The 17,648-nt window shown below is 43.5% G+C and overlaps 3 protein-coding genes across 3 annotated transcripts; 2 read left to right on the top strand and 1 right to left on the bottom strand.

Annotated features, from left to right (window-relative positions):
• Window positions 1–2,801: 2,801 nt before the first annotated feature.
• LOC125553666 lies at window positions 2,802–3,722 on the bottom strand. Its single transcript, XM_048717417.1, has one exon. It carries the CDS (start codon window positions 3,670–3,672, stop codon window positions 3,031–3,033), a length of 642 nt encoding a protein of 213 aa, XP_048573374.1. The 5' UTR covers window positions 3,673–3,722; the 3' UTR covers window positions 2,802–3,030.
• A 1,742-nt stretch (window positions 3,723–5,464) lies between these two features.
• Window positions 5,465–13,124, top strand: LOC125551019 (alpha-L-arabinofuranosidase 1-like). Its single transcript, XM_048714167.1, has 18 exons — window positions 5,465–5,597; window positions 5,948–6,144; window positions 6,260–6,314; window positions 6,895–7,091; window positions 7,406–7,527; window positions 7,620–7,767; window positions 8,002–8,071; window positions 9,255–9,400; window positions 9,483–9,528; window positions 9,634–9,686; window positions 10,324–10,474; window positions 10,909–11,027; window positions 11,143–11,214; window positions 11,542–11,648; window positions 11,904–11,960; window positions 12,050–12,242; window positions 12,484–12,627; window positions 12,724–13,124. The coding sequence occupies exons 2-18, from the start codon at window positions 5,965–5,967 to the stop codon at window positions 12,847–12,849; spliced, it is 1,986 nt and encodes a 661-aa protein (XP_048570124.1). The 5' UTR covers window positions 5,465–5,597; window positions 5,948–5,964; the 3' UTR covers window positions 12,850–13,124.
• A 1,140-nt stretch (window positions 13,125–14,264) lies between these two features.
• Window positions 14,265–17,648, top strand: LOC125551020 (protein ROOT PRIMORDIUM DEFECTIVE 1). The gene has a single exon (XM_048714168.1). It carries the CDS (start codon window positions 14,678–14,680, stop codon window positions 15,845–15,847), a length of 1,170 nt encoding a protein of 389 aa, XP_048570125.1. The 5' UTR covers window positions 14,265–14,677; the 3' UTR covers window positions 15,848–17,648.

Raw genomic sequence — 17,648 nt, forward strand, 5'->3', positions numbered from 1 at the left:
AGGATACTAAGCCATAGGATGTACAGAACTACAGTTATAGCCTTCGGAAAACAGCTAAATGGTGTTAAAACTGAGCGATTCTCAGACTTGGCCAATTTTCAAGATAACTGTTTAAAGCTTTGAAAAATCATAGAAAATAAACCGTATCTCGGATGGAAAATTTTTATACATGAAAGTTATTCAGAACGGCGTGACGAATCCGAATACGCGGTCCGTTTACCTGTCAGGTGCCTCTAACAATCTGAACATGGAACATTCCCCCTCCAGTCGTCTGTCTGACACACGTCCGGAATCGGGAAAACATTCCCGGTTGAATTCCCCCTTCACCTATATCGTGCAGTACTGTGTTAGGTCGACCCCACTTCTACTTTTCGTCATGTCATGCTTAGTGGTACCTATGTTTGCTCTGTATTTACTGTTTCTTTCCCCTCTTCTCTCCGATAGACCCCGAGATCGATGATGCCCCTGTGATCGACTACGTCACCGACGACACTTTTTCCTTTTCAGCAGAGCTTCCAGGCAAGCCCCCCCCCTTGATCACCAGATATCGTCTATTCTTCTCTCTACTGCTTGCTTTAGAGTAGTGTAGCATGTTACTGCTTTCCGTTAATCCTATTCTGATGTATAGCCTGTCCTTACTACTATTGTTGTTACCTTTACCTGCAATCCTAAATGCTTAGTATAGGATGCTAGTATTCCATTAGTGGCCCTACATTTTTGTCCATCTGCCATGCTATACTATCGGGACGTGGTCACTCGGGAGGTGATCATGGGTATATACTTATATACATAATACATGATATATGTGGTGACTAAAGTCGGGTCGGCTCGTAGAGTACCCGCAAGTGATTCACGGATTGGGACCAAAAGGACGTTTGTCCTGACGGCCCTCTGAACGAACCTTTATGGCGGAGCGACAGGGTAGGTTGAGACCACCTAGGAGAGAGGTGGGCCTGGCCTTAGTCAGCGTCCGCGGTTAATTCAATTAACACGCTTAACGAGATCTGGGTATTTGATCTGAGTCTGGCCACTGGCCTATACGCACTAACCAACTACGCGGGAACAATTATGGGCACTCGACGTCGTGGTATCAGCCGAAGCCTTCTTGACGTCAGCGACTGAGTGGTGCGCGTCGGATTGGACTCGGACGCCTGCTCTTGTATTAGGGAGGCTAGGTCTGTTTCCGTCCGCGTTCGCAACGGGCAGGTGTGCAATGGGCGATGAGCCCAGACCCCTGCGCCATAGGATTTACACTGGCGTGCTGACCTCTCTGTTGTGCCTAGATGGGGCTGCAACGTGTTGATCTTTCGAGGCAGGGCATGACCTAGGAAAGTGTGTCCGGCCAAAGGGGATCGAGCGTGTTGGGAAATGTGGTGCACCCCTGCAGGGAAATTGATCTATTCGAATAGTCGCGTCCCTCGGTAAAAGGACGACCCGGAGTTGTACCTTGACCTTATGACAACTAGAACCGGATACTTAATAAAACACACCCTTCCAAGTGCCAGATACAACCCAGTGATCGCTCTCTCATAGGGCGACGAGGGGAGGATCGCCGGGTAGGCTTATACTATGCGGTGATACTTGGTTAACTTACCATCTACTCTCTTCTTCTGCTTCAAAATGGAGGCTGTCAGAAGTGTAGTCTTCGATAGGACTAGATATCCCCCTCTTATTCTGGCATTCTGCAGTTTAGTTCACATATACTATTCATTTCATTGATACCAATGCATATGTAGTGTAGCTCCTTGCTTACGAGTACTTTGGATGAGTACTCACGGTTGCTTTGCTCCCCCTTTTCCCCCCTTTTTATACCCGGTTGTTGCGACCAGATGTTTGAGCCCAGGAGCCAGACGCCACCGCCGACGACTATTACTACACTGGAGGTGCCTACTACTATGTGCAGGCCGCCGTCGACGACCAGGAATAGTTTAGGAGGATCCCAGGCAGGAGGCCCGCGCCTCTTTCGATATGTATCCCAGTTTGTGCTAGCCATTTTATGACAACTTGTTTAACTTATGTCTATACTTAGATATTGTTGCTTCCGCTGACTCATCTATAACCGAGTTCTTGTATTCGAGCCCTCGAGGCTCCTGCTTGTAATATGATGTTTGTATGACTTATTTTATTTGTAGAGTTGTGTTGTGATATCTTTCCGCGAGTCCCTAATCTTGATCGTATACGTTTGCATGTATGATTAGTGTACGGTTAAATCGGGAGCGTCACACCAGCATCAACCAGCAATGACCTTAGCGCCTGCTCATTGACTGCCTCTTCCATTAGGGCGTCTGCAACACTAACCTCTGATGAGCTCGTCCGTCTGTCATCCTGCCAGCAGGCTGCAATAGTGGCGATCTTTTTTTTCTGCTCGGACAAGAGGCTGTCCGAGAAGGCTTTAGAGCTCGAGGAGGCCATGGCAGTCGTGGTGCTGAGAGGAGATTGGGAGCGAATGGCTGGGTAGGTAGCGAGGTGGTTAATGTGGGCGGCAGACGAACGCGCCGTTGTTTGAATGGAGCAGTCGGCCGGCGCACCGCTTTAATGCCGAAGCAACATGAGAGATCACATCCACTCTGGGCTAGCATGAATGTGGCACTGATCGCTTTGGGCGGGAAAAAGCAGGTAAATGGAGAGGTTTTGGATGGGCCGGGGTTGTCAGACCCTTGCGTGGCAGCAGTCTGAACATCCGTAAAGTCCCCCCTTACTTAAAAATGACGTCCGTCGAGTGAACTGATACATGACCGCGTTAGATGGTAAAATTGTCCGGACCATGCAATTCAAACTATTGCGAGAGGGTCTGCAGTCCTCAATTCACATTTTCGCCCTGACTGTTTGACAACAGACGACACGTAGGATCATCGGTACATGATCTAACCAACAACGCAGATCACAGATCACATGACACGGTTACAAATAGAACAACTAATCAAGAAGGTTATTATGCTATCCTAAAGAAAAGGTATGCAATATACGAAATATTCAAGAAAAGAAAAAAAAATCGAAACATCAGTAGCAGCAATGTCCGTTTCCGGGCTCTCAAGCAAAACGGAGCAACGCGACGGCGAGTTTTGCGAGCTTGAACGCGTCGTCGTCCTCCGCCGTCAGCGGCGAAGCCGCTCTCCTCTTCTCGAACCCGCCCTCGCACTCCTTCGCCGCGGCCGCGGCTTTCTCCAGGATCGCTGTCGCCTCGCCGAACCTCCCGCCCTTGACCGCGGCGGTGCACGCAGGCCCGTCGTCCACTATGCCGCCGTACAGCGACTGGCACGACCGGAGGCACCGCGCCAGGGCGGCGTCATCCGCCTTGACCTCCACGCCGCCGCACCCGAGCAGGCGGTCGATCTTGGCCTCCGTGCTGGTGGCGTTGGTCGCGAGGAGGTCCACGGCGACGGCCGCGAGGTCTTGGTAGCCGCCGGAGCCGCCCGCGGAGCCGAGGGCCTCCAAGCAGAACGTGACGTCGAAGTAGGTGCTCCCGCCGCCGACGGTCTTGCATGCGGCAAGTATCATCTGGTCGCTGGCCGACCGCGCAGGCGCAAGGAGGACGGAGAAGAGCAGCAAGATCACGCCCATCACGCTACTAGAGGAGCAGGAGAAGGAAGCCATTGCCTGAGAGGGATTCCGTCTTGTGTATGTGTCGAAGATGGCAGATGAAGATGTGAGGTGTTGGAAGATTGATTGCATATATTATTATTTTCGATTTGATTCTGTATTTGACCACCACGCTCACCACGCGAGTATCATGGAGTGTTCTTCACGCTCATACTGAAACCATGTGTACTTTTGGATTTACATTACGATCGGCCTTAAAACTGCCCCGGTATTTCAGAGAAATGGCACTTCAGACCGTCGGGAAAAGCCAAAGAGATCACTTGTCCAACACGTGGCTAGCAGCCTAGCACCACAGAAGAGGAACTGCCAAACTACTACGCGTCGGTGAGTCACGCTATCTTGCCATAGTGGCCCTTTCCTTTCAAGCTTCTTTTAGACCAACATAACTAACCAGTGAGCCATCGCAGCAAGCAATGGACCTGTAGTCAGCTATAGCTAGCCTTTCCAAGTTTCATCATCGGTGTGTGTAGTGTATCCATCTCATCGCGTTGCATGTGACGACGCACATTGTTGCTCCTCACTCTACCACCCACAAATGGCTATATTCGTTTTCCTTTCTTGTGATTTGAGGAGATATTCCGGCCTGCAAATCGAGTATGAGACAGAATACTATGCATGTAAGTGTATACACAAAGAAATGCTCCGAGAGGTGGTAATAATGAGACTCGAAAAATAGGTGATGATAATCGAGGCAAGATGCCAACCAAAGAGGTGCAATTGTGAGCGGGCCGCAACATTTCTTGTCTGTCTATTTCTTACCAAAAGGGAATGGAAGTAAGACACAAACAACGTGGCGTGGGGCTTTTCCTACAAACCAGGCCATAGAGAGAGAGACTGTGGTCCAGAAGCAACCATGTGGATGGATGTAATCCTTGATGGTGTCTCCTACTATATGAAATTTATAGGCATGGGACACATGGCAGCCCATTAACTTTTGCAAAAAAAAAATTGCTCTCACCAATGTGTTTGCTTAATAAAGGTGAGTAGACCTCTACGAGCTCCTTTGATTATTTCTTGATATCTTGTTTTTAAGGGCATTTTTGTATGCTGGAATTGAATTGGGTCAACTGAATTAGGTAACCGATTCGTGGTAGGGTCTCCATCTTTTTTGTTTTGATGGTTTTGAAATCTGAAAACAAATTCAGTTTCAATATTTCTAGGATGCTATTCGTAAATGTTGTCTTCTCCTTTGAGGCCGCCAGTCTTCACTCGACCTAATCACCCTTACCTTCACCAACGACGTGGCCAGCTCACTCAAGAAGGTTATTTATTGTTATTGATTTGTTGCCCACAGCAATCGTCGATGTTGTGTCCGTCCAAGATTTTAGAAAATGTTAACAAAGACTAGTTGGGTGGGGATGAATTCCATCCAACACATGCCTTTTCAGTTTTTTCTTTTGCCAATTACAAAATTCACGCTAAACTAGGGGAAAACTGGAAATTCAACTACAAAATTCGCTAACCGGAGTCAAATTCATATCAAAACTAAAAAGCACAATTGACCATCCCCAAGCGTAGCAGCCATGGGGAATTGCATGAACAGGTGATCGACCATGTTCGATTTTATTATTGACTGAAAAAATAAATATTTTTGACATAAAAAATATTTTGTAAAACCAAGACTGAATTCCACCTCCGAACACCGACAAGTCAACCACAACGGGACATGTCCAATCTAGCCCGGGAAGCAACGACCGAGGGTTTGCTCGTTGCCCATCGGCCATCGCCACTCGCTCGGCGGCCGGATCAACATCCAACGGCTGATACGGGCAAAGTTACTGACTGCAAGCTCCACGTGGCACGCGGTCCCACTCTCTTGGACCCACCAAACCCACCCACCTCTCTTCTCTTCCTCGTTCGTAGTCATGGGCTCGCAGCAGCTACTTAAAGCAGCGGCACCTCCTCTTCCTCCCCGAGCACCCCACCAACACCATCGCGGCATCACAGTTCACGCGCGCTTGGCATCCTGCCTCTCCGCCCTCGAGTGCTGGCCGGAGGTGAGCAGTTCCATGATCCGATCTTGTTCGTTACGGCGACCCCCCTCTCTGTCTGCGTCATTTTCTCCCTGCTCCGGTCAGTACTACTGTTCATACGCATCATGTCTGAGAGGTTGAGGTGTTCGATGGAATGCCTAAGGGAGGAGGCTCACTTGGTTTCCCTCGTGTGTTATGTTTTCTTCCCGCTATATTCTTCCCAAACGAGTTCACCTTTGCCACTTGGTTTTTCTTTTCTTTCCTTCACCGGCGCTCCCAATTATTCGGTTCTCTTGTGGAAACAGTTCTACTGTTTGTCGCCATTTTACATGCTCGATCGATCCGCGAACTGAGCTGATGCTGTTTATCTGCAGGCTGGAGCAAGTGGAGGATGGGCACCAAGGGTGCGGCAACTTTGCTTGCCATCCTCTGCTCCTTGCTTCTTCTCTCGTTGAGCTGCGGGTGCCTGGCGCCAGAGTCGGAGGGGGATCAGACGGCACTGCTGGAGGTCGATACATCATGGAAGGCCGCCAGAAAGATCCCTCAAACCCTCTTTGGCTTGTTCTTTGAGGTGCATGCCATCTTTTGGTTAACAGTTAATAGTTATTGCCTTTAAATTCCAACACGAAACTCTCCTGGTTATTCTTGTTTTTTCACAATATTCCTTCACTGAATATTCATTCTAGGAAATCAACCACGCTGGAGCTGGTGGATTGTGGGCGGAGCTTGTCAGTAACAGAGGTACTGCTGTTACGTACTAACTATCAGCTCTTATATGTACACTACCTCTTGGGAACATGTTATCAGAAAGTTCTGGACTACGTTACAGACAAATGCGCTTGATACACAGCTCCAAAAGCCGTGCAGTGACTTACATGGCAGTGACACACAATTACACATACACCTAGTTGCATTTTTTGGAACTCTGAAATTTTGCACTGACCTATGTCCAAATTCCCCTGTTAACAAGGATTCATATAGGCTGAATGGTCAGTTATGTATAAAAGAGTACAGTACCCTTTTTTGCGCAACTGGATCGTACGAAATTTTGTACAAAGAACAATAACAGGACAGATTTCTGTTACTTCTATATTTATTCCCGTTCCATATTGACAGTTGGCACTTGGCAGTCCTTCCTGCTTCTTGTTTCTCTTCCCTAGGAAGTTCTGCAATCACTGCAGAACAAAACAAATCATGTCGATAAAATTGTTGGTATTTACCAATAACAATACAAAAAAAATTGTTGGCCTTTCACTTTTATAACATGTCGATAAAATTTCACGTTTAGCCATGTACTGACTGTTACAGAATTGTGCATTAGGTTTTGAAGCTGGAGGGCCTTACACTCCTTCAAATATAGATCCATGGTCCATCATTGGTGACGAATCCTCCATATACGTGAAGACTGAAAGAGCATCTTGTTTCAGTAGAAATATCGTTGCTCTAAGGATGGAAATTCTTTGTGCCAAGTGTCCAGCTGGCGGTGTTGGTATTTACAACCCGGGATTCTGGGGCATGGTACGTTTTATTCATCAATATACTAAGTGGACAGGAACATCAGCATTAAAATATAAATATAAAAAAATGATGGTCAACAGTTTACAGGCTACAGTATTGCTAGCTGAAAAATGGTAGCAAATGTTTTTCTTCCCAAAAGTGAAAACTGAAACATAATTTGATCTGTTCTAATCCACATCCATATTTTCCTTGGGTAATTTTAGCTCTCCATTTAATGCTGTGCCTTCGCTTCCTTGGAATGCATCCTTTTTCTCAGAAGCATTTTCACTTTTTCCCTCTGGTTTTGTGCTGCACCTGACCATTTCCACTTCCAGAACATCGAAGAGGGGAAGAGCTATAATCTGGTAATGTATATCAGATCACTAGAATCCGTGGAGTTGACTGCTTCACTCACATGTTCAGATGGACTGCAAAATATAGCAGCAGCTGTCATAGTGTATATATCTTCCCTAGCACTGAGATAAGATGATTTTCAATTTGTTAATTTTTTCACTAAGACTGAAAGGATTACATACGGTGTGTTTACAGAGATACAAATGTGTCAGATTGGAGAAAGATAGAGATGCAATTATTAGCTAAAGGAACGTGCAGAACTTCAAGACTTGAGTTAACAACTTCCAAAAGGGGAGTCATATGGATCGATCAAGTGTCGCTCATACCTTCAGATACATACAAGGTGAATTGCATTTTTATCCTGTCTTCCTATTGGGTACTGACACTTCCCACCGCATGATGTGATCTGGAATAATAATAATAATAATAATAATAATAGTTTGCATTTATATTTTAGAAACTTAAATAATAATAATAATAATAATAAATCATAATGATAATTTAATCCATCTTATCTAATGCTTCTAAGTACGAGTTTACAAGAGACCTTAATCGTTATTTTGTTGTACATATACAGGGCCATGGCTTTCGCAAGGAACTCATACACATGCTTGTGGATTTAAAACCACAGTTCCTACGATTTCCTGGTATTTCATATGCTTTTGAAATTAAGATCAACTAATAAATGCTGCACGTTTATGTTCTAAACTTCTAACATGTTTATGAACTGTTTATATCCAATGGTTCTCGCAAACTTTTGGTGGGTATTCCTTTGTATTTTTTAGATCATATTCAGCCATTAGGATTTGGTAGGAACTAATTAAGCAGCCAATCTCAAACAGGAATATGCCTAGACTGACAATCATAAACTTTATTACGTCTGCCAAGGGAACTACTAATGACTGAAGCAAAAAAATGTAGAAGTACATTGTAGTCTCCTTTGTACTGCATAGCCTCCTTTTGTCCTGTAGAATGCATTTTTATGGTTGAGAAATCGAGTGAAAACTGGCAAGGTTTGATGTGCAAGATAGGGTAGGACTCTCTACTGTACCATGTACTGTGCTTATATATGCCCCATTAGGCCATATCAATAGCTGACCTTATTACATAAGAGTGTTGAACATATCTGATCAAATTGATCCTTAATGTTCTCTTATGTATCAAGTTGGCTAACCCAAAAAATAGATCTTGCAGCTGGTGTACCCAGCAGACAATTTTTATCTTGTGGTATTTTTTAATGTATAATGGAAGCTTTTATTACCCCTGGCCTCTGCACCATAAGATGCATAGACACAAATTTATCTTGTGGTATAGTCCAAGATATGGATAACACAAAATTCTAAAACTACTTTACAAGAACAAACTAGAATTGAGCACAAAGTTCTTATTATTTTAGTGTCCTATGCAACCCTTTTTACATAATTGTTCTGTTTAGGTTGATTTGAGATGATATGCTTAACATATAAGTACATCATTGCCTTTTTTAAACTGTACAACTTATTAATCGTCCTAGTCCAGATTAGAGTGATGATGCTAATTTACTTGATACTGTATGCTTAACACCTAAATTTGAAGAATGAGTAGAAGTTTCAAATTTGACGACAAGTTAATCCAGATTGCAAGTTAAACTGAAAATGACTATCTTACCCCTGATGTCATATGTTGCCTTATTTCTCTGTATTTTTCATATGGATGCCATATTTCTCTGTATTTTTTTCATATGGATGCCATAGTGGGTACTTTATTCTAGAAACAAATGAAATTTTGTAACTAGAATTTTAACAATTCTTCAATCATAGATATATTGATATTTCACACCATTTTTGATAGGTGGTACCTTTGTTGAAGGCATTTTGTTAAGAAATGCTTTCAGATGGAGGGAAACTATCGGTCCATGGGAAGAGAGGCCTGGGCACTATGGAGACGTTTGGAATTACTGGACAGATGATGGTCTTGGGTATTATGAGCTTCTCCAGGTATGCTGATTAATCTCATATGAATTTTCTAGGTGTAGCCATATCTAAACTCATACATTTGAGTGTGAGATGTCTATTAAAGCTTGCGGAAGACCTGGGCGCCGAGCCAATCTGGGTTTTTAATGCTGGTAAATAGTACTCTCGCTATTTTTTCATTAATCCTACTTTAACATATCTTGAATAATCACTTGCATACCAATTAATTTCTTGAACTTTTTTCTCTTGAATTTTAGGGATCAGCCGGAATGATCAAGTTGATACCACTGCCATCGCACCTTTTGTAAAGGTATTTTTTTATGGAGTAGATCTTTCACTTGTGGATCACTCTTAGTGCAGTACAGTTTAATGTTCCCTTTTTTTTCTGGGTGCGTATACAAAAAGAACACATGGCGCCTCTTTTCAGAGCATGTTTATGAGCATATTAGATCCAGGTAAGTTAGGTGGTCTTGTCAAAATAACAGCTGCATGCTAGTTTACTGGTATGGTATCTGAATGACAACAACATATAGACATATAGTGTGTATACTCGAGTGAACATTGGTCAAAAGGAAGATAGTTAGCATAATGAGAAAGCCAAACTGGCACAATGGAACATAGTGTGTCCCCTATGTCACTGTCAATGTTCTTCAAAAAAAGTTAGCCCATCTGTTTTTTCCTTCATAGCAGATGCTATCGATCTAACAAGAGCTCTTTTGAAATTGTACTGGTATATTTATGTATTTGTGAAAAGGCATCTATATCTTTAGAAAGGTCAGAGTGGCCTCTTATCCTCTACAAGGTAATGGTTCATCGTAGCCATTATATCAACATAAATGGACGATCCAGAACAATTTGGGAGCATCTTAAATTTTTTCATCTAACATATATTTAGGCCTATGCATTTATCATGATTTTAAGTTATTTATTTTCTTGACTTGCTATAGGATGTATTGGACAGCCTTGAGTTCGCTAGGGGAAGTGCAAAATCGACATGGGGATCTGTTAGAGCTGCAATGGGGCATCCTGAACGATTTCCGCTGAAGTATGTCGCGGTTGGGAATGAAGATTGTGACAACACCAAACCATTTTACCAGGGTAATTTTTTATTAGTAATTAACATGCATAAACTGTAAAGGTAACGTTTCCTATTGAATATGTTAGTAGTCTGAAGTGATGTGATGGCCATTGGCCAAGTCTAATCGACAGTTCCTCGACATGACTTTTTTTGTCGAGCATATCTAAAACCACATTTTACTTCTTCATTCCCCCTTTTTAGCCATCATTGAATTGTGGAGTTGATTATGATCATAGCAATGCCATGAAAAAAAGGAAGAAAAATTGAGCCGCCCACTTTACCAGTTTATGGTCCACTAGACTACTAACATTGGATTTGCACATAAATTAAGCTATTCCATCATAGCCTACAAAATTACAGTGGCCTTCACTTGTTTTGCTGGAATACTAAAGAGTGAAGAGCTAGCTCAGAATTTCCCATGTTGCATGTGATGCCCTTAAATTCTATTTAACAGGACATTACCTCAAGTTCTACAATGCCATACGAGGGGCCTATCCAGATATTCAAATTATTTCAAACTGCGATGGCTCATCTGAGCCACTTGACCATCCTGCGGATTTATATGATTTCCATGTGAGTTTATTGCTTGCAAATTAGTTTGTCATTTCTCCCTGCTTAACTTTCATCAGATATTTTAGTAGTTATTTTACCAGTGTTTTCTTAAAATACCCTGCCTTCGTTTCTGTAGATATATAACAGTGCTAATGATCTTTTTCTCAAGAAAGATACATTTAGCAGGACATCACGTACCGGGCCTAAGGTATGGCTTAGTTTCTAAAGGCCTATGGAGTGGTTTATGTGGGCAATAGATGTTTCATGGACCTAGTTTCTGACTTTCTAGGGTGTTCTGAGGTCACTATTTCTTCCGCTTATTGTGCAACTGAAGTTGACATCTACCTTTACTGATTTATATACCAAAAAATCTATTGAAATCGTCGTATTAGATCTTTGCAATTCCCATGCAGATTTCTTGGAAGGAGGATCTTAACTGATTCATAGTGACAAGCATCACACTGTTATCGTGTTCTAGAATTGTGTATTCTGTAGACTGAAGGTATCTTATAACTATCCTAAGATCTTATTTCAGGTATTCGTTAGTGAGTATGCTGTTCATGTTGATGGGGATACCAGCAAGGGAAGCCTTCAAGCTTCATTGGCAGAGGCTGCATTCCTCATTGGATTAGAAGTGAATAGGTAATGTCTTGCCTTCCTTCTTTTCTTGAGGTTTAAGGAAACACCACTAATGCAAAGGGTTGCCTTTCTATCATAAGTTATCTTTCTATATATAAGTTTTCCTGGGTGTAAATCGGTCTTTGGTACTTGTGCATATGGTAAGAAACTATGAGATAAGTACATATGTTGAACAGTGAATAATATTCTAAATATTTATTTAACAGTAATGCCTTACTGTGAGTTAATGAGATGGTTTTGCGTCATTCTCCTATGCAGTGATATCGTCCACATGGCGAGCTATGCTCCACTCTTCGTAAATGACAACGACCGCAAGTTAGCACTGACAGCATTCTGTGTGTTTTTTCGTACTAGCATTCTTATTTATGACGGTTTCAGTGATTATGTCTGAATATAATGAACAGATGGAACCCAGATGCGATAGTCTTCAACTCCTGGCAACAGTATGGAACTCCTAGTTACTGGATGCAGACATTTTTCGGTGAATCAAGTGGTGCTGTGATCCATCCAGTGAGACTCAATTCCAGCTACTCTGGTTCATTGGCAGCATCTGCAATTACCTGGCAAGACAATGAGGATATCTTCCTGAGGATAAAGGTAAAGCCAGTTGTCCTAGTTTCCTCCCAGCCTGCATGTCATTGCTTTGCTTCATTAGATAAAGGGTAGTAAGCTTGCCTTGATGTTTGAAATGGCCCAATCCACGTATGACAATACAGGATTGCTTCAACATTTATGTACTTGCATAAAAAAGTCACAGACATGGTTTCTACTGCTGGAGTAACATGTTTAGGTTTTAGAAATTAGAGCTCTGTACCAATCTTCATGTGATTTTCTGCAGATTGTGAACTTTGGGCCGAACGCTGTGAACCTCACATTATCTGCAACCGGACTGGAAGCTGGTGTTAATGCGTCAAGATCAGCTGTCACCGTTCTCACATCCAACGATTCATTGGATGAGAACTCGTTTGATGACCCACTTAAGGTAAGATGGCGCCTTTGCTTTGCTTACGGTCTTTTTGTTTCATATGGTATATGCACTAGAATTTTTTGTAAAACATGTATCTTGCAACTGATGCAGGTTAAGCCGGTAAAAAGTGGTCTACCCAGCGCTGCAGAGGAGATGCAGGCCATGCTGGTTCCTCACTCTTTCACTTCATTTGATCTGGCTCTGGATGAGTACGGCGAGCTCGCAGCTGACATGTGAAGAAGCAATGGTGAGAGGTTTAGGCGAGGTGGAAAACAAGATGATTTACACGAGGCATTGATCGATCAGCAGGTCTGGTGCATGGATTCCAGAAAGCAAGCGAAATGTGAAGTTGTCTTCCCTGGTTCATTGGAAGTATATAGATAAATAAATATAGGTTTGTTTTTCTGGTATTTGGCTATTAGGCCTCATGTGATCGGTCCTGGTATCCATGACACTACTTGTTGACCTGCCGCAAGCATATATCAAAATGAATGAAAAGGTTGCCACGATGATATCTTTGTCAATTTGCTTTCGCTTGTTGACCTGCTGCAGAGCATATCAAAAATAATTGTCATTGGCTTGAACTATGTTGGAAGCACAATTTAGTTCACTGATGTTCCATGTGAGTTTATTGCTTGCAAATTACTGTTACCTTGCTTCGATTTTGCTCCGTTTGCGAGCTGTAAGACCTTTTGAGGATACTTTCTGGATTTCTAATAAAAGGGCCGCATGCATCATCATGATGCAGAGGCCGGGGGTTTTACCTCCATTTCCAAAAAAAAAGTTCACTGATGTTGGACGAAACTTGTGTGAAGCCATAGCCTGGAAAATAATCAGGAATGGTGTCTGTCTTGTTGACGAAACAAGGTACTGTAGTAAAGAGTGTAGGCAGAGATGTAGAGGAAGCTGTAAAATGATGCTCATAAGCCTGCCCATCCAAACAGTGGCTAGCAAGCAAGCCGAAAATGGTAGCCCTCAATGATGTGTGGTAATAACCTTTGGAGTGGAGTAGAAATTATGAGGAAAACCTATGGAGTAGAAATTGAGGTTCAGATGGCTCACATCGCTGGACGTGGAAGGAGGAAGGATGGACGCCGGTTGAGGTTGATGCCCTCAGCCAGCACGGCGTGTGGAGCAGGGTGCGTCAGGTTGGATTCGCGACAGGGATTAGCAGACAGAGCACGGATGGATGGCCACGACAGGCGGAGGCCGCCGTTACGGTGCGGATGTCCCCATCCTGCTAATCCAGCGGCACCGGTGCAATTTGTGCTACCGGTGCACCGGTCGCCGGTTGCACATTTAAAAATGTTTGAAAAAATTCTAAAAAAATTAGTACATTGACACAACATAAGTGTATGTTGTCACAAAAATTTAAATCAATATTCAAAACACTGCTTGAGATATAAAAATAACAAATTTGACACTAAATAGTACATAACACAAGTTGGGCTTCAGTTTTGGCTCATTAACACATTGATGTCAAATTTATCATTTTTGTATCTTGAGCATTGTTTTGAATTTTGAATTGAATTTTTATGATAACATATATTGATGTTGTATCATACTCGGATTTTTTTTTTAGATTTGTTTGAATATTTTTAAATATGCAACGGGTCTGGTGTACCGGTAGCACCAATTGGCTTGGTGCACCAGATACGTCCTCTGCCTCGCTCTGCTCAGTGCTCACTCGGTCACTCCGCTTTCCCTCGCGCCGATACCACCACCACCACCGCGGCCGCCGCTACCACTGGTCGCGCCGTCGCTCTCGTCCTCTGCAGCCACAACACCCTTCCCCAATCCTCTTGTCCTCCTTCCTCGCGCTTGCCCGCGACCACACTCCGCCGCCAGGCAGAGCTCGCTCCTATCCACCTGGATAGAGCACATCCTGTTCGATGAAATGCCCAGCTCGCAGTCGTCCCTTTTTTCTCCAGTCGCACCCGCAGCTGCACACATGATACATGCGTGCGTGTCGTTCCAGTAGAAGTTGGCATTGCTACTTTCTCCACAGATTCAGTTTTTCCTCTCAGTTGGGTATAAGGATTCTGTCTGTTAGCACACAAGCGAGATGGCATCCAAGCTATTCAGTCCAAAAAATCTGCGCATCTTCTCCCCGAGGCCGCACATGCTGGATGAGGCGTTCTGTTACGGGCCGTTTAACCGTAGTATGCAGAGGAGGTGGAAGAAGCCGGTGGACTCAGCACGGACCCGCCTGGAGGGCAGAACAAGGGACCATAGGCTGGACAAGCTGATGCTCCAACTCAAGAACCTGAGGCTCGCCTTGGATTTGCATGCCGTGATATCCCAGCAGAGGAACGGCTACGCGTCCCTCCAGCTCCTTCTGAGGTGGAGGCGTGAGATCGGTCTCAACACCGAGATCGGCGCTTTCCTCAAGAAATACCCCCACATTTTCGAGATTTACGTGCACCCTGTCAAAAGGAACCATTGCTGCAGGATCACCCGAAAGATGGCTGATTTGGTCGCGGAAGAAGACGCTGTCCTCAGGGAAAATGAGCCGGCCGTGGTTCAGCGGCTCAAGAAACTTCTCATGATGTCTACCGATGGAACTCTCAATATGCATGCGTTATGGCTCATAAGGAAGGAGCTTGGCCTGCCCGATGACTACAGGTCTTCTATGCTGCCAAACCATCAGTCTGATTTTTCTCTTGAAACCCCTGATACCCTGACTTTGATCAGTCGTAGGGATGAGAATCTGGCTGTTGCTAGTGTCGAAGAATGGAGGGACAAGGAGTATACAGAAAAATGGTTAGCGGAATATGAGACCAAATATGCTTTTCCAGTAAACTTCCCTACAGGCTTTAAGATTGAGAAAGGTTTTAGGGAAAAGCTTAAGAATTGGCAGAGGCTTCCCTACACCAAACCTTACGAGAAGAATGATTTGCATCCAATCACCAACGCTGAGAGGCTTGAGAAACGTATTGTTGGTATTCTTCATGAACTCTTAAGCTCGACAGTCGAAAAGATGGTGCCACTTGAGAGGTTGTCACATTTCAGGAGACCATTTTCGATGGAGGTAAACTTGCGGGAACTTCTTCTTAAGCACCCTGGCATTTTCTACATCTCGACTAAAGGAAGCACACAAACTGTGCTTCTTAGGGAGAGTTATAATAAAGGATGTTTGCTTGAGCCAAACCCTGTTTATAGCGTGCGAAGGAAAATGCTAGATCTGATTTTGGCTGGATGTCGTGGCATTGTTCAAACTGAAAATGCCATCTAGCTTGTTGAGGAGGATAGCCAGGGAAGCAGTCAGAATCACACATGCCAGGTGGATAACATGAATTCCATGTCAGAGTCTGAAAGTGACTCCTCTGTAGAGCCATTTTCTTGAGGAGTCTTGCTGTGGCACGGGCGAGATTAGGATTCGATGAAATGATGCAGTAATGGGAGAACCTGAAGCGTTCAGCAGACAACAAACAAGCTTGTATATTTATCGCAGATACTGTGGACGAAATTAGCGCCTGTGCGCAATCCATTGACACATTTTTCTGTAACAGCAACCCACTTCTTCAAACTGATCATGGATTTCTTCTTGGTTGTAAATTTATCGCAGATACTGTGGAGTGTGGACGTTTGCTTCTTTCACCATCTCGCAGCAGGTTCTTCCTAGGCTTGGGTTAACTGGATCCCGGCCTTTGTGGACAGCGTCTATTGCGCTGTAGTAGTGTTTCTCTGCTCTTGAAGAAGGGGCATGGCTGTAGAGAGTAGAGACTAGTGGGCAGAATATGCATACCACTTGAGGACTTGTCATCTTGTTGTGAATGATGCTCCTGTTCTTTTCTATTGCAAACTTGCATGTTCTTGCTACTCATTATTCAGTATTCACTGATTTGGACATTTGTAATCTCAAGTGTTCTGGCTGAGATCAACAATATCTCACATTTGTGAACATTGAACAATATTTACTTTGAACAGGCTGGACTAGGACACACCTTGATTCAATTTTGGATGTGCCATTTGACCGGGTTTTGTTGTTTCGTGTGATATTTCATTGACTGTGAAAGTTGCAGCACACGCAGGGTTGGTGAGCAGGGTACAGGGGGTTGAAAAGAAATTAGATGCTGCCACCTTGCTGGACAGCGACCGCCCCTGTTTAAAGCTGACCTGATCCTCAATATTCTTGAAATGTCACAATCAAGCGTCGCCATGCGGCTCTATGTTCATTGATGAGTCTCAAGCTCAGAACTACTGCGTTGGACAAGATGCATCTCTCAGCTTGTGGACTTTTAATCTATTTCAGGTAACAAAGTCCAATTAGTAGTCCCTTTCTTCTGCAATATATCGTTTTTACAAGTCTCAAACCTGCATGCAGATAAGAAGTATGACAACCGTGGTTACTAGTGGATTTAGCGAAGACAACGGGAGTCTTGCTGTGACTTGCACAAAATAGTAATCGATGAAATAATGCAGTAATGGGAGAATCAGATTTTCCTTCTTGTATTCATATGCATGGCTTTTCTAGGATAATGCATCCTTTCCACTGAAGTTTCTTTCTTTGAGGCTATTCAACGAAGTTCGTTGCTGACAGAAAAGTGCACTAGATAGACTACTTAATTTCTTGTAGTGTTTTTTTGTAAAATTTAAATGCTGCATATGTTGTAGCTGCCATTCATGCTGAATAAAAAAAATTGGTGACTATTTTTAGCTGATTTCATTTCCTGCTTTCTTCTTCTGCTGCAGCTTATTATAAACGTCTTCTAATTTACTTTATTCAAGTATATCTATCTGGTAGAGTTCTAGTTTAAAGACACTGGTAAAAGTACAGTGTGAACATGGTAACAGAGACAAAAAGAAGGAAGCGGATAACACCCACTTTTATGTTACTATTTACATTGATAAAACTAAGGTTCAGTCTTGTTAGAGTACGTAATGGGCCTAATGGGCCCGTTAGTCTTAGGGTTAATTAGAGATAAGAGTCGCTTTCTTAGGGGTCAAGTAAGCCTTGCTTGGGAGTCAAGTAAACCTCTCTATATAAAGAGAGGAGATGTATCAATCTAATCAAGCAAGAATTAAGAAGGAAA

Source organism: Triticum urartu, chromosome 4 (assembly GCF_003073215.2).
Source record: "Triticum urartu cultivar G1812 chromosome 4, Tu2.1, whole genome shotgun sequence".
Classification (NCBI taxonomy): Eukaryota; Viridiplantae; Streptophyta; class Magnoliopsida; order Poales; family Poaceae; genus Triticum; species Triticum urartu.

Bases quoted from the DNA above. Each gene is read 5' to 3' on its own strand.
- LOC125553666 (XM_048717417.1), bottom strand. From the start codon at position 3,672: ATGCAATCAATCTTCCAACACCTCACATCTTCATCTGCCATCTTCGAC.
- LOC125551019 (XM_048714167.1), top strand. From the start codon at position 5,965: ATGGGCACCAAGGGTGCGGCAACTTTGCTTGCCATCCTCTGCTCCTTG. The intron at 7,528-7,619 runs GTATATATCTTC...GTGTGTTTACAG, and splicing joins ATAGCAGCAGCTGTCATAGT to AGATACAAATGTGTCAGATT. The intron at 8,072-9,254 runs GTATTTCATATG...CATTTTTGATAG, and splicing joins ACAGTTCCTACGATTTCCTG to GTGGTACCTTTGTTGAAGGC.
- LOC125551020 (XM_048714168.1), top strand. From the start codon at position 14,678: ATGGCATCCAAGCTATTCAGTCCAAAAAATCTGCGCATCTTCTCCCCG.